The following is a 15,390-nucleotide window of genomic DNA, read 5'->3' as shown; positions in this document are numbered from 1 at the left end:
TCGACGTTGACCACAGGTCTTTCTGCCCCAGGTGGTCTAGTGGCCAATGATCGTAGCCGTGTCGCCTTGCGTGTCCGCTTCAACGTAGATGGAGACGCATCAGCGTCTGCAGGAGGAGGAGGAAGAGGAGGAGGAGGTGAGGCAGGTGGAGTAGCCATGGTCCTTTAAAGAGAAAAAGTTGAGTTAGTTAATATTATCAAAAAACACTGTAGAGTTATGTAAATGAATGTACCGAAATGAAATATTATATTAGAAAATTACGTTAGACGATGTAAATTAATTCTCCTTCATCATGATCATTACGATTAGCATGAACGTCGTCAGCTTCTTCTTCTCCGACGTTGTTAGAAGTCATTTGCATAGACAAAGGACTAACATAAGTGTCCATGTATGAATCATCATCTTCTACATTAACACCAATTGTTTTCCCGTTTAGAACCACAGACCACCTTTCATCACAAGGGTCTTGCACATAAAATACTTGCTTAGCTTGTTCTGCCATGATGAAAGGGTCATTCTGGTAAGCTAGTTTCTTTAAGTCTACTAATGTAAATCCTACATCATCAGTTCGCACACCGGTGTTGCTGTCAACCCACTTACATTTGAAAACACAAACAGTAAATGTTCATGCTGAACTATGTATGGCAAAACTTCATTACTGTTATTCAATACATACAAGTGAGCTTGTAACAAATCTTCTACACTTGGAGTGATAACATGCAGTCCTCTTGAACCCTTACCGCCCACTCTGTCATCATGGAGAGACTCAGGAAGGCCAACAGGTTTAGCCTTTTCAATGTACTCTGAACAAAATTCAACGGCTTCTTCTGCGATGTACCTTTCAACAATAGATGCTTCTGGACGATGTAGATTCTTGGTATACCCTTTTAAGATCTTCATGTAGTGCTCAACCAGGTACATCCAGCGCAGATAAATAGGACCACAACATTTGATTTCTCTGACCAAGTGAACAATTAAGTGGACCATGATGTCAAAGAAAGCAGGAGGAAAATACATCTCCAACTAGCACAGTATAATTACAGCCTCGTTTTCCAAGTCATCAAACTTGACCGGATCAAGGACTTTGCTACATATGGCATTGAAGAAAAAGCACAGGCGAGTTATGGCTAACCTGACTTTGTTAGGCAAAATGTCTCGTATGGCCACGGCTAACAATTGTTGCATCAACACGTGACAATCATGAGACTTTAACCCCACCAGTTTAAGCTCCTTGTACTGCACAAGGCTCTTAATATTTGAAGAGTATCCTTGTGGTACTTTAACCTGGCGCAGACACTGGCACAAACTGATCTTCTCCTTTCTGGATAAAGTATGACAAGCTGGAGGCAAGTATATTTTTTTACCATCAGACCTTGGATGCAACTGCGATCGTATGCCCATGTCAGCTAGATCTTGACGGGTATTTAGACCATCTTTCGTCTTGCCCTGAATGTTAAGGAGTGTCCTAATGACACTGTCACATACATTTTTCTCTACATGCATAACATCAATACAATGTCTAACATCTAGATCAGACCAGTACGGAAGATCAAAGAAAATGGACCTTTTCTTCCATATGCAACTCTTACTTTTATCCTTCTTTTGGGTCTTTCCAAATACAGTATTTAGGTGTTCAACCCGCTGGAAGACCTGCTCACCAGTTAACGGTGTCCGCGCTCTTAACTTCCATTAAAAGCTTTTTTCAATCTTCTGTAAGGGTGATGAGCTTTTAGAAAACGGCGATGTCTAGTGTACACTGTTTTTCTACCATGTTTCAGTTGTATGTAGCTTGTGTCTTCTTCACAGATGGGGCATGCAAGATGACCCTTAACACTGTAACCGTTGAGATTCCCATATGCTGGAAAGTCATTAATGGTACAAAATAGCATTGCACGCATTTGAAAAGTCTCCTTGCGAAACCCATCAAACACTAAAACCCCCTCATCCCACAACTTTCTCAGGTCTTCAATCAACGGACTTAGATAAATATCAATGTCATTTCCTGGTTGTCTTGGGCCTGATATCATCATAGACAACATCATGTATTTTCGCTTCATGCACAACCAAGGCGGAAAATTGTAAATTACTAGTAGAACTGGCCATGAACTGTGTTGAGTGTTTAAATTGCCATATGGATTCATTCCATCACTGGCTAGTCCAAGTCTAAGATTTCTTGCCTCTTTGCCGAAATTCAGATACAAACTATCAATCTTCCTCCACTGGGAGCAATCAGCTGGATGACGGACCATTCCATCAGATTTTCTCCCATTTGCATGCCAGGTAAGATCTTTTGCGTCGTCCTCATTAGCAAATAAATGCTTAAACCTTGGAATGATGGGAAGATACCACAACACCTTCGCTGGAGGGCCCTTCTTTGAGTTTTCATCAGAACTGCAGTCCTCATCATCCTTCACCTTGTACCGTGACGCCCCACACCTAGGGCATTTTGACATTTCTTCAAATTCATGTTTGTACAGTATGCAATCATTAGGGCAAGCATGAATCTTCTGATACTCCATACCCATCGGACACAATATCTTCTTTGCCTGATAGTAGCTTTTAGGCAATGTGTTATCCTGTGGAAGCAGATCGTGCACTATTTGAAGCAATGAAGTAAAGCTTTTGTCACTCCATCCATATCTGGCCTTGACATTAACCAGACTTAACACCGCCGACAATAGCGTCAAGGAATTGTTGCACCCCGAATACAAAGGCTTCTTTGAGTCACCCTGCAATCTTTCATACACAGGGGCATGTGCTTGCTGGAAAGACTCTTGTCCAAGGTCACGAATCATATCCTCCAAGCGATCTCCCATTTCTACATCAAACGGTTCGGATTGTTGCCCACTCTGAATGTCTGTCATTTCACCATGCCATATCCACGTCGTATAATTTCTCTTAATTCCATCACACAACAGATGCTCTCGTATGTCATCCAGTATTTGTCGTCTTCCGTTCAAACAATTGATGCAAGGACAATAATATTTTCCATCTTCATCCGGTTGACCTCTTTGTGAAGCAAATTGTAAGAATTGCTCGACGCCTTCCTCATATTCTGGGCTGATGCGACTTTCATTCATCCAACTTCGATCCATCTAAGTAATAACTCGGTCATACTCTCAAAGTTATTCAATGCATGAAAATCTCACTTTTTTATTAAAGGTGTGACCCTATCCCATTCAGGAAGATCGTCTTTTATGGTAGCTTCATACATCAGGGTTAATTCTATTTTGTTAAATTTGACAAAATTTTGGCAGCATTTCGCATTGGTCTCCAAGTACACGACATGAAATCGGTGAAATTAACTTCCCGATAATCAAGTATGCACTCAGAGAACAACTAGAAATGCATTACCAAAATTTCATCAAATTAAACAAAATAATTTTAACCTTAACACATGAATCTACTATAAAAATATCAGTCTCCCCAAACTTTCCAAACGGACAATTCAAGATTGAATACAATGATTAATGCAAACTATCCGCAAGAATCATTGCATCCAATCTCAAACGGGAATCTAAGGTTCACTCATCATGAACACAATTTGTATAGCATATATCAATTGTCATTAATGGCAGTGAACACGTAATAAAAATATTCATTGGTAACAAACATTTGTACCTGTGATGATGAGTAGCACGGTCCAAAATGAAAGCAAGAATCAAAGAAATAATTGAATGAACACCTACATAAGACAATCTTGCGTATGATAAAAAAAAGAGTAAGATTAAGTATAATAAGCGCTCAGAAGATATGAGAACAATTTATTCTAAATTATATTAAATTTATTCTAGAAAGGAGAGTTCTTAAATTTAACACAATTTGACTCGAGATTCTGAAATTCGCATAACATGGGATATCGTGTTCATTTTGTACTTAATTTTGTTTTTGTTACTCGCAGGTGTCTTATGTTGGGTCAGTGGAAGGATTTCCAGTCTTGGACTGCTCTTCAGAAGTATCATGTATTACACTCATATTTACTTAGTTCTTACTATTAGTTTGTGGTTCATACTTAATGAATTCTCTTTCATTGGAAGGGAGTCATAAAATGATATTGGATACCAAGAACTATCTTTGAACTCTTAATTTCATAAAATTAAAAGAATTTTTCTCATCAGAGAAATGTGCTTTACTGTAGACATGTACTGACATTTGTTAAATACTGAAATGTATATGGCCATGCTGGGTTTTCAAGTGGTATCTTGGGGTGAAAGTTATTGATTGTGTATGGCTCTATTTATTGTGACATTTTCATGAATAATGACGTGAAATTCAAATCATCATATCTTATTCTAATGGAACTTTAAGGCTGATGTGACGTGAACTTCAAATCGATCTACTCGTGAATTAATTTTTTTTGTGATGTTTAAGTGCCTGAAGCAAATCATATAATAATATCATAAATCCAGTTCTATAAGTTATAAACTAAGTTCTTAGTTAAACTAAAATACCATAAATATATATATATATATATATATATATATTCATTAATGTGCGGGAAAAAAAAATCAAGCTAGTAATTTGGTGTGAATTAGAAGGAATACCAGGACTCCGTTTCAGTATAGCTGCATGGAGTGGAGAGTTTCCAAAGCACAGTGGAAGCTAGCTTCTCAACAGATAGCCTGTTTAACCAAGTATGATTAATTAATTAATTAATTAATTAATCAATTTATGTTCGTTGGAATAACTATAAAAAATAAAATAAAAAATTGTTACAGAGCAATCGTGAGCCAATAGCTATTTATTTATTATTTATTACTTTGGTGAGAGCGTAAAGAGGATTGTTTAGGAAATGAATTTCAGTTTTTCAAATGACATTGATGAAATTAAATAAAGTTAACTAACATTTTTTACTATTGTGAATTTATATTTTTTGGTTTATATTCGAGGCCAAACTAATAATTTTTTTATTGAAAAATATTTTAATTAAATTCAAAATTAAATAAGATTTTTTCTAATTTCAAAAAATCATGGTTCAACCATCCTAAAACTAACTAACAAAGAAACATAACAGTAGTTTAATTAAATTCATTAATTATATACTTATCGTGATGGGCATACACTAAAGTTATTTACTGCATCAAAATATATATATATATATATATATATATATATATATATATATATATATATATATATATATATATATATATATAAATTAATACATTAAGATCAAATAAGCAGTATTCAATCAACGTTAATTAAGGGACGATAAAATGATACTTTTATTATTAAATATTAAACGTTTACTATTATTTATCTTAGGATACTGATTTAAAAATAAAAAAAAGTGTGAGTCTTTTTTTTTAAAACAGAAGTGGAGTTTTTTAATTAAGCTAAATAGACATGAAAAATAAAGAAATAAAGAAATAAAGAAATTTCTCCCTGTTTCTTTAGAGGTAGATGCAGAGTAAGTCAAACATAAATAAATTTTATAAAATGGTTGTTATACTAGTTAAAAAATTCAATTAACTAAAAAATAAAATGGAAAGGTAATTGATAATCATGGCTTAATAGAAAATGATAGTATGTCACTATATATCACCTTATCCATATAAAATTTAACGACATAGCATCACTTTGGCAAATAATTATGTATAAATTAATTTTAAATTATCGTAGCATCACAATGTTATATTTAATTTATGTATAAATTAATTTTAATTTATATAAAAAGGCAGTCCAGGTGTATTCTGTCATTTGATGAGAATATCTAATTAGCATCACTCTGGCAAATAATTTAGTTAACTAGTAAAGATAAATTATATAAATGTGGTTATATTAACAAATAGAAATAGCATTGAAATGGAGTTCAATTGTTCAATTCGTAGATACTTACTTGATTATAGGGAAAACAACGAACTTGAGGAGGTGGGACCAACGGGCATCCACATGCACCTGAAACATCAAGTTAGTAAAAATTAAATGGCATCTACAATTTTTACCTAACAGACCACAAAGCAAACTGCATCAAGTTCAATAATTAGTTGTCAAACATTCCACTTTCCTAAACCCAATAGCTAGGCCCAAAAGCCTATATCAAGAATATCCTAATAAAGGATGAACCTTGTTACAACCACGAAGCACCGGATGATAACCTAAGATTTGCCAGAGGTAGTGATTGTTATGAGAATCGCCTTTAGAGGAATTTCCCACCTCACCGTGTGTAAGAAACACCAAAATAACAAAATTGAGAGTGGTATAAATAGGACGAAAATGCCTAAGTATAATCTCTTTTGGTATTTTACATTATACTTATATCTATTTCACACACCATTCGTAGCACCAGCAAGTGGAACCAACAAATAAGCATTTTGATGGCTGTTAATTTTAAACAAGTAGCACACATATTATCAGGGAGCACTGATATATCTTGGGAAATTAAATTGCTAATTTCAGAGGCAAGGAGCCCTGGAACCTTCGCTATCACATATTTAACAAAACACATCAGTTATTTTAGTTTTACTTTTGTAGTTTGTTAACTTAGGAGCATCATCGGGTTAACATTGTAAGAGATAACGAACAAACCTGCTTCGTGGTGTTGTATTTGTTGGCAAACTCTTTGTCAATATTATCTGACTCCAGATCAATGGCTAAATCAATTTTGAATTTTGAATTTTTAGGTTTCAACCTTACCTACGCAATAATAAAAAAAATAAACACAAAAGACGGACTTAACATGATTCCTTCTTTTTCCTCCAAAAAAAATACTATTCAACAAACATACCTCTTCGCATTGTTCATCCAACGGGTACGGTCGCCGACAAGGTCCCGAGGAAAGCTGCAGCAAAACGTATAGCTAAAAGCAACAAAGAAATGTTAGTTTGAAAAGAAAAAAAATGCAGAATCGATTCGAACAAGCATTATATACACGTGACAAAAGCGTAACAAAATTCGGTTAGCGTTATCGACCCTCACCCGCGGCCACTCCTTGTCCTCGTGGTCCCTGCTACGCGTGGTCCCTGCTATGCTTCCAACACAAAATCAATATAAGAATGGTAGAAAAATGAAACTGCACAGCAAAACAAGGAAGAGATAAAACCGCATTTCACTTACCTAGGTTTCACCAAGTTTCAAGGAAGCACCATTTTTGTGGTGGCGAGAGCATGAGAGAGAGAGACTGCGTGAAAAGATTTGGGGTTTAGGTTTTGCTAAAACATCAATTTTACTAAATCACAGGTTATTTTATTTTTTTTAGTAATAAAGGATTTTTTTTTTACAAAATATATAAGAATCCTTTAATTTAATATGAATATTTCTATAATTATTCAATCAAGCATGGGGAAATGATTCAATCGAGGATACACGACAGTGCTATATATTTTATCACATAAATGATCCACAAAATGCCTTTTTTTTATTTGTGGGGATTTTTTTATGCATTTGAAACTATATGTTTATTTCTGAAAGTTTTGGGGAAAAATATTGTCCTTGGTATATGTTACTTTAAGTAATAAAAGTTATATATTTAAATTTTATTATTCGACATATACTTTATATGATTTTTTCTTCTAAATAATAATAAGAAACATAAATATTTTCATATATTAAATGTTATAATAATATTTTAAAAAAATTATAAAAAATGAAAAGTCATACATGTAATTAAAGTCCAACAATGAATATATCATTTATCATATTATTTAAGTTGATTATATATTATTTTAATAAATATAATATTTCATATTTTCTTTTTGAAGTCTTTTCTTTGGGTAACGTTTTATTTAGTGAACTTGACATATATTTCATATTTGTTAGTAACCCTGCGGCAAATTGCTCAAACTAGGTCCCTTTTAGAAACTAATTCCCAAAAAGGGGCTGTTTTGAAACTTTTTCCAGGGGGTCTGTTTTTGAGGGGGACTCGCCAGTGGAGTTGGCGAGTTGCTGTCCATGTGGCGGTTCCCGCCACTCGTACTGGCAAAATGCTTTTTTACGGAAAAACTCTAAATTTAAAGACTTAAAACATAATTTTCGTGTCTCATGAAAATATTTTTATTTTTGTTCTGAAAATTTTGTTTAGAAATAATGAAAATATCATTTTTTTTTAAATCCTACAAATATATGAGATAACTATAATTATTTAAATTAAACCACTGTAACATATATTTTCAATAAATCAAATTAATATATACAAATATTTTAATTTATTTTTAATTTAAAGATAATACGATAACATAAATATAGTAGGATTTCATAGAATTTTTAAACAATATTCTCCATTTACCTTTTTATGAAGATTTTTTTGAATTCATTTTAAAAATTTATTTTAATTTTTAAATGTTTACCTTTTGAATTTATTATTGTTTATTAATTATTATTTTTTTAATTAAAATATAATTAATAACGCAATATATGTTTTTTTTTAAATATATAAATAATTAAAAAAAAGTTTATATTAACATCGGTTTTTTCAAAAACCGATGTTAACTAATGTTAACATCGGTTTTTGAAAAACGGATGTTAACGTGTATACATTAACATCGGTTTTTTTGGAAAACCAATGTTAACGTATCACATGTTAACATCGGTTTTTCAAAAAACCGATGTTAACGTGTATGCATTAACATCGGTTTTCCAAAAAACCGATGTTAACGTGTATGCATTAACATCGGTTTTTTGAAAAACCGATGTTAACATATCATACGTTAACATCGGTTTTTGAAAAACCGATGTTAACTAATGATGTTAACATCGATTTTTCAAAAACCGATGTTAATGTGTATGCATTAACATCGATTTTTTGGAAAACTGATGTTAAGAATAATACTTTATTTACAAATATGCCACCGCGTTTAACTTAACATCGGTTTTGTCCAAAACCGATGTTAATAAACTGATGTTAAAACTGCTTTTTGTAGTAGTGAAGCTAGAGCTTAGCTACACATGTGACACCCTCTACCCCTCATCTATATACTAACAAAGGAATAAAAATTCAAATATTAATTAAAAGTATTTTTTTTTTACATTTTTAAATACAAGTCTTTCAAAGGGATAAAAGGTTCACAATCACTTTCTTCTACATCATTTTTAAAATTGTCCAAATAAATAATAAAGTCATCGGCTCAAACAAGGCCGTCTGAGACTTCATAGAATTAATATAAAACCTTATATCCCAATGTCACATCCTATCAGAGTGTTGTGTCTCGACGTCCTTCAGCACAATATTCCTTAAAGCAGTTCACCTAGTCATCTGCTCCCCCGAACACAAAGTTCAAGATCATCACAGGATCCAAACACAAACAACAAACCGGGAGTGAGTTATCACATTCCTAACTAATAGAGAAACAAGACAACTAGATATACATATCATATAAACCAAATAAAACTTACTTACACGTAATTCATGTAATTCTACCACTTTGTCATTCAAAGTTCACTTTTCATCCATCAATCACACTTTTCAATCATCAATCACATTACACAAGAATCACACGCTCTGATCAAGACATAATAACACCTCAATTTCATAATAAATAATTAGCAAGCGCATGAGACAGTTATGCTAAGACTCAAGCCTATATGCAATGTGGTACCATGTCAGTGAAAAACCACCCTGGGGCGCTTAGGAGTACATAACAAGACACACCACACAATGAGTTTGTCAGGTCACTCTCACTAAGTAAGATCATAGGGAGACCAGTCAGGGTCATGATGTTTTGCGAGAATGCTCCAACCATATGGGATCAACATAGGCTTAAAGGAGCACTCAAACCCGGTGACCCCCAAGGCCTACACTCCGAAGAGTCCGTCAGGGCCTCTCCCTCCTGATTCAGGTCCAACCCCTAAAATCATTTTAGCACACAGACACTGCTAGTGAATTATACAATACCCACGGCCTCACACTCGTGTCTTAAGCACGTACAACATATTGCGCTACAATTTAGCACTGGTTCCTAAATAGGAACCTACACTTTCTCTTTAACATTGGTTCCTAAATAGGAAACCTACACTTTCTCTTTAACACTGCGCATTTACACTTTTCTCAAGATAACACTGGTCGGGTTATTGTACAATTCATAGCTTACAACATAAATAATGTCACATCAAGAGTTAATCACACACTTATTCACAACCAAAACTCATTCACAATTTCACATCTCATAATGTCACAATCCACCATCACATGTTTTCACGTATTTCACAATTCAACACATGTTCTACTTTACACTTTTACTCAATCTCAATAACAATATTATAATCTCAAGGCAACATATCATTTCATAATTCATCACATATTTCATTTATAAGCACTGCTCATGAATTATACAATACCACGACCTCACACTCATGTTTCAAACATGTTTAACACAATTGCACTATAATTTAACACTGGTTCCTAACTAGGAACCTACACTTTCTCTTTAACACTGCGCATAAACACTGGTCGGGTTATTGTATAATTCATAGCTCACGATATAATTAATGTAACATCAAGTATTAACACATCCACTTATTCACAATCGAATATCATGTCCACACTTTAACATCTCATAACATCACATCAAGCATCTCATAACATTCCCAATGATATTCATAAGGTACAACATACACATGTTCATCAAATTTGACCATAATATTCTCAAACTCCAACACTTAATAATTTTTGGAATCATACTATAACACTCTAGAATATTATTTACATAAATTATTAATATAAATAACTACCTCTATATATATATATATATATATATAAACTAGCGTACATCATATTGAATAACAAATTACAAAGTAAGCTTTCAATGCATAAATTCTAAATAATTATATGAACACATTGGTCGGTTTCAATTATGATATTAATTTTTTTAAATTATATATAAAAATCTAAACAGCAAGAAAAAGAGAAAATACAAAATCAATATCTCTCTCTAAATTTCTCCTTACTTTATTTCATCAATTCATATTAATTATAAAAAGTACTCAATTTATAGGGTTCACGCTCAACACAATAGCATATCAATTTCACAACAATTGATCTGTCAAACATATATAATTCACTGTAATAATTATAAGGATAAAATGAAATTGCAAAAACACCCAAAAACTCGTTCCAATTGATATCTCTAAGGATCCCTACACATGTTCTCACTAGTTCCCAATTGTGAATAACTCATCCCTTACCTCTAAGCAGACTCATGTGTCTTCAGCCAGCGATAGCAGCATCTCTAGCGGTTCCCTGATATCCCTCCAGTTATTCTCTCGACTGCTCCGATAGAATTCTCAAACGTTAGAGAGACGGAGAAGAGATTGAAGCCTCCACTTGTACTGTCTTCATGCGATTCCTTTTTCTCCCTTTACGAAGCAAATCCCAACGGTGAACATGTACGAAATTGAATTTCAAACAACATATCTAAATTTCATGAAAATCCAACGGTTAACGAAATCGGGATCATAATTTTACTGAGACCGTTCTGGGTTTCTGCGGGAAAGGAAAAGGCTACAATGCGAAAGGTACTTCTCTCAGCTCAAACATGATATCAAAATTCCCAACGGTGAGAATTCTCAAAAATGGGCTTCGAACATAGTGTTCAAATTTCACGACGATCCAACAGTGAACAAGTCCAAGATCGTCATTTTTCTAAGACAGGTTAGGTGGCCTGCGGAAAAAAGAGAGGGTTTTGGGAGAAGAAAGAAAAACGAAATTGTGAGGCAGAGGAGACTGAGGAGTCAGTCTGAAAACTGACCTATCATGTTGTTATTTATCGCTAGGGGCATTTACGACCTATTATTTACTCTATTTATTTATTATTTTATAAAAACAAACTTTATTTTATTCTCTATCAAACAAATAAATAAAATACCCTTTTTATTTTCTCTCAAATCATTATTTTAATTAATAATTATATCTCCTTATTTATTTATTTATAAAATCTCATCATTTTTTTAAAACTCTATTTATTTATAAATAACAATCTTTTTTAATCTAGTTTACGAAAATTGGGATATTTACAAAGATAAGCGGGTTCATACTTAGCCCATGGGCTCAAAATCTACCCTAAGGCTCATGAGAACCCTAGGGCCTTCCCTTAGATCTGTAGCTCAATCTACTAGGAGTCTTCTAGCCAATGCCCTTGCGGGGTAGGATTGCATCACTATGCCTCATACATATGTGTTTGTGTTATCAGACGATAAAAGAGTCATGTCATGATCTGATACAACATTAAATCAATGGCGTTTAAGAATTCATTTATTGCACCGTGTCTTAGATTCATTTTTCAAGGACATTCTCCTAGGATCTGTCAAATCCTATAAAGAATAAATGAACCTCAAGATCTTGAAGTTGTCAAAAATCACTAAAAGATGCACACTACTAGTGTCAGACCTGCTATGACTTAAAGCAAGTGGTTTTCTGGTGAATTTATCAACACAAAAGCTTACAAGAATGGTTTTCCAACATGAAGGAGTATCTGCATTTAATGCAAGCATTAAATGCTCTAACGAATACAATCTTCAAAAGCAAGCTCAAGTGAAGAAATCTATCCGTTTAGAGACAATGAACACTTGCTGAAGAAGGCCTATAAATACCAGAAGATTTGAAGACATGGACACGAACTTATGCATTCACTCAAATTCTTATGAGAAAAGATATTTGTATATTTCTGTATAGTTCTAAAAAACTCTCAAAACACATAGAACACATTAAGAGCAAAGATTAAGTGTTGAGATTATATGTTTGTCTTAAAGACGATTAAGAGTTAGCCATTGTGAAAACAATCAACAAATTTGTATGATTTGTATAGAGTCAATAGTGACTTCGTAGGACAAACAATACTAGAACAATGTTGGTGTAGAGCTCATGTTATAGAGCTAGAAGTGGTAGTGGTTAATACTTGCAACTTGTTGAAGTTAATGGAACTTAGTGGTTTGCCAAGAACTGGACGTAGTCTCAGTGGTAGAGACGAACCAGTGTAAATTTTTATGACTTATATGCTTTCTTTCTTTTTTTGCATTAAACAAACCAAGGGTTTGAATTTGATTTTGATTTGAAAAACTTTGTCTATTTTGTAAAATTTGTTTCCATTGTCTAAAAGTTTTTTTGTGAAAAACTATTATTTGTCTTACTATGTTTCTCTTCAGACAATAACTTTATTTTCTATAAAAAATGATTTAAAGTTTCTAAAATCACAATTCAAACTCCCTTCTTGTGATATTTGTCTTTATAGTTTTGTATTAGAGCTTAGCCTCTAAGGGTTAAGCACTTAACAATGTCTAGAGGGAAAAGAACCTAATGGTAGATAATAACCAGTTCATTGATAAGGAAGCATTCCTCACGAGGCCACCTGGCTTCATAAGAGAGGATTACCTCTACTGGAAGGGCAAAATGGAGATGTGCATCAAGTCCACTCAATACAAACTCTAGCTAATCATCACAAATGGAGACATACCTATTTCTAGACCAAAAGCAAAATGGGTAGACACAAACTTTGCTATAATGGAGCTAAACACAAAAGCTCTTTATACTTTTACATGTGCCTTGTCTAGGAATGAGTACAATAATATTTGTAGATTGAAGGCAGTCAAAGAGATTTAGGATTAGTTAGGCATCAACTGTGAAGGAACCGAAGATGTTCAACTGAGAAAAGTTTCCACTCGGATAAGGCACTATGAGAGCTTCTCCAAGAAAGAATAAGAACTTATGGATGATATGTTTCAAAGAATTCAAGTGCTTATAAATAGGCTTGAAGCTCTAGGACACATCTTCACCAAAGCTCAAGTAAACCTAAAGATCCTAGACAACATTCCGAAGGTGTGGTAACCAAAAACAACAATCATCCAAGATGCTACAAATTTAAAAACTCTAGCATAGGATGAATTTTTAGGCATCCTAAGAGTTCATGAAGTCCATCTTCAAAATTGAGGTCATCTACCAAAGAAATATTCCACGACCCTCCAGTTTTGAGAGACTAACTCCAAAAGATAAAAAAAAAGTAATAGCTCCTCTAAAGCTCTAAAAGTGCGGATGGTTGAATCTGATGGTTTAGACAATAGTTACGAAGAATCCATAAATGATGAAGTGGCTCTCATGTCCAAAAAGTTCAAGCAGATGATGATAAAGAAAGGAAAGTTTTGGCATTCCTCCAAAAGAAAAACACAAGATTCAAAAAGAAATACAAGGAAGAAAACAACAAGATCATCTACTCTGAATGTAGAAAGCATGAACATATGGAGGTTGAGTGTCCCCAGCTAAAGAAAAGAAGGTACTCTGGTGATAAGAAAAAGAAAAGTCTAATGGTCACCTATGACAACTCAGATAGTGAGAATAGTACTAGTTCAAACAATGAACAAGCCAACATTTATTTGATGGCAGACATAGACGAAAATTTTGTGGTAGAAAATTGTTCTAGGTCTGATACCTCTTCTTATGCTTCATCAAACAATGAGAAAGATATGCCTATGATGTTCTTCTTCAAAACTCATATGGTTTCTCTATGGTGTAAAAAGTATAAAGAAAAATATAAGACATTTGTTTTTGAAAACACTGAACTAAAGAAATCAAATGATGTTCTAGAAAAGAAAATCTAGACTCTAAAAGAGAGTTTGATTCAGGTCAGTAAGACAGACGGATCCCCTATAGCAAAAAAAACTGAGAGAGGAAGAATTTTGTCTTACGAAATACATTAGGAAGTTTTTGGAAAGTTCAAACACATTAACTATGCTTTTAAAATTCCATTAATATCCCCATGATAAGTTTGGCTTAGGACTAGAAAAAGGGACATCATCTTCCAAGTCACAATCTGATTCAAACAAATGTGACTTTTGTGGAAAGTCTGGAAACTCCAAGTTCATATGTATTCTTAAGAAGAAGAAAATGTCCAAGGATACTAATTCTACTGAACCCAAAAAGATTTAGGTACCAAAATCTCATATTGTTCCTATTGTAGATATCCTTGGAAAGAAAAGGCTATGGTTCAAGTTGGTATCCTTAAGTAGATATCCTTGGAAGGAAAGGTCTATTTTCCACTACCTAAGGCCAATTGAAGGAGGCACGATTGCCTTTGGAGGCATGGGCAAAAGGAAGACCATTAGTATATGTAAAATTGGTATTCCTTCTCTAGACTCCATAGACAACATCTTATATGTTGAAGGACTATAATATAATTTGTTGAGCATAAGTCAATTTTGCGACAATGGTTATATTGTGTCTTTCAACAAAGACCATTGTATAGTCAAGACAAAATTAAAGATGGTAAGTCCTTCTTTACTGTCAGATGACATAACAATTTGTATGAGATTGATCTGATAGGTCTTAGCAAACAGAATGTAACGTGTCTGCTATCCAAAGAAGATGAAAGTTGGATTTGTTCTAAAAAAAACACAGGCATGTCAGTCTAAAACATATTTCAAAATTATCCAAAAAGGATTGCCTAAGAATTGTTGGAAACCCATCTTTTT

The 15,390-nt window shown here is 33.6% G+C and overlaps 1 protein-coding gene across 1 annotated transcript; it reads right to left on the bottom strand.

The window, feature by feature from the left end:
• Window positions 1-1,023: 1,023 nt before the first annotated feature.
• LOC114412559 lies at window positions 1,024-3,629 on the bottom strand. The gene is made up of 3 exons (XM_028376530.1): window positions 3,622-3,629; window positions 2,476-3,095; window positions 1,024-1,087 (listed from the first exon to the last, which is right to left on the bottom strand). The coding sequence occupies exons 2-3, from the start codon at window positions 3,093-3,095 to the stop codon at window positions 1,024-1,026; spliced, it is 684 nt and encodes a 227-aa protein (XP_028232331.1). The 5' UTR covers window positions 3,622-3,629.
• Between the last annotated feature and the right edge of the window lie 11,761 nt (window positions 3,630-15,390).

Source organism: Glycine soja, chromosome 1, assembly GCF_004193775.1.
Source record: "Glycine soja cultivar W05 chromosome 1, ASM419377v2, whole genome shotgun sequence".
NCBI lineage: Eukaryota > Viridiplantae > Streptophyta > Magnoliopsida > Fabales > Fabaceae > Glycine > Glycine soja.
Note: the sequence above shows the minus strand (reverse complement) of the source record. Positions and strands in the feature narration are given on the sequence as shown.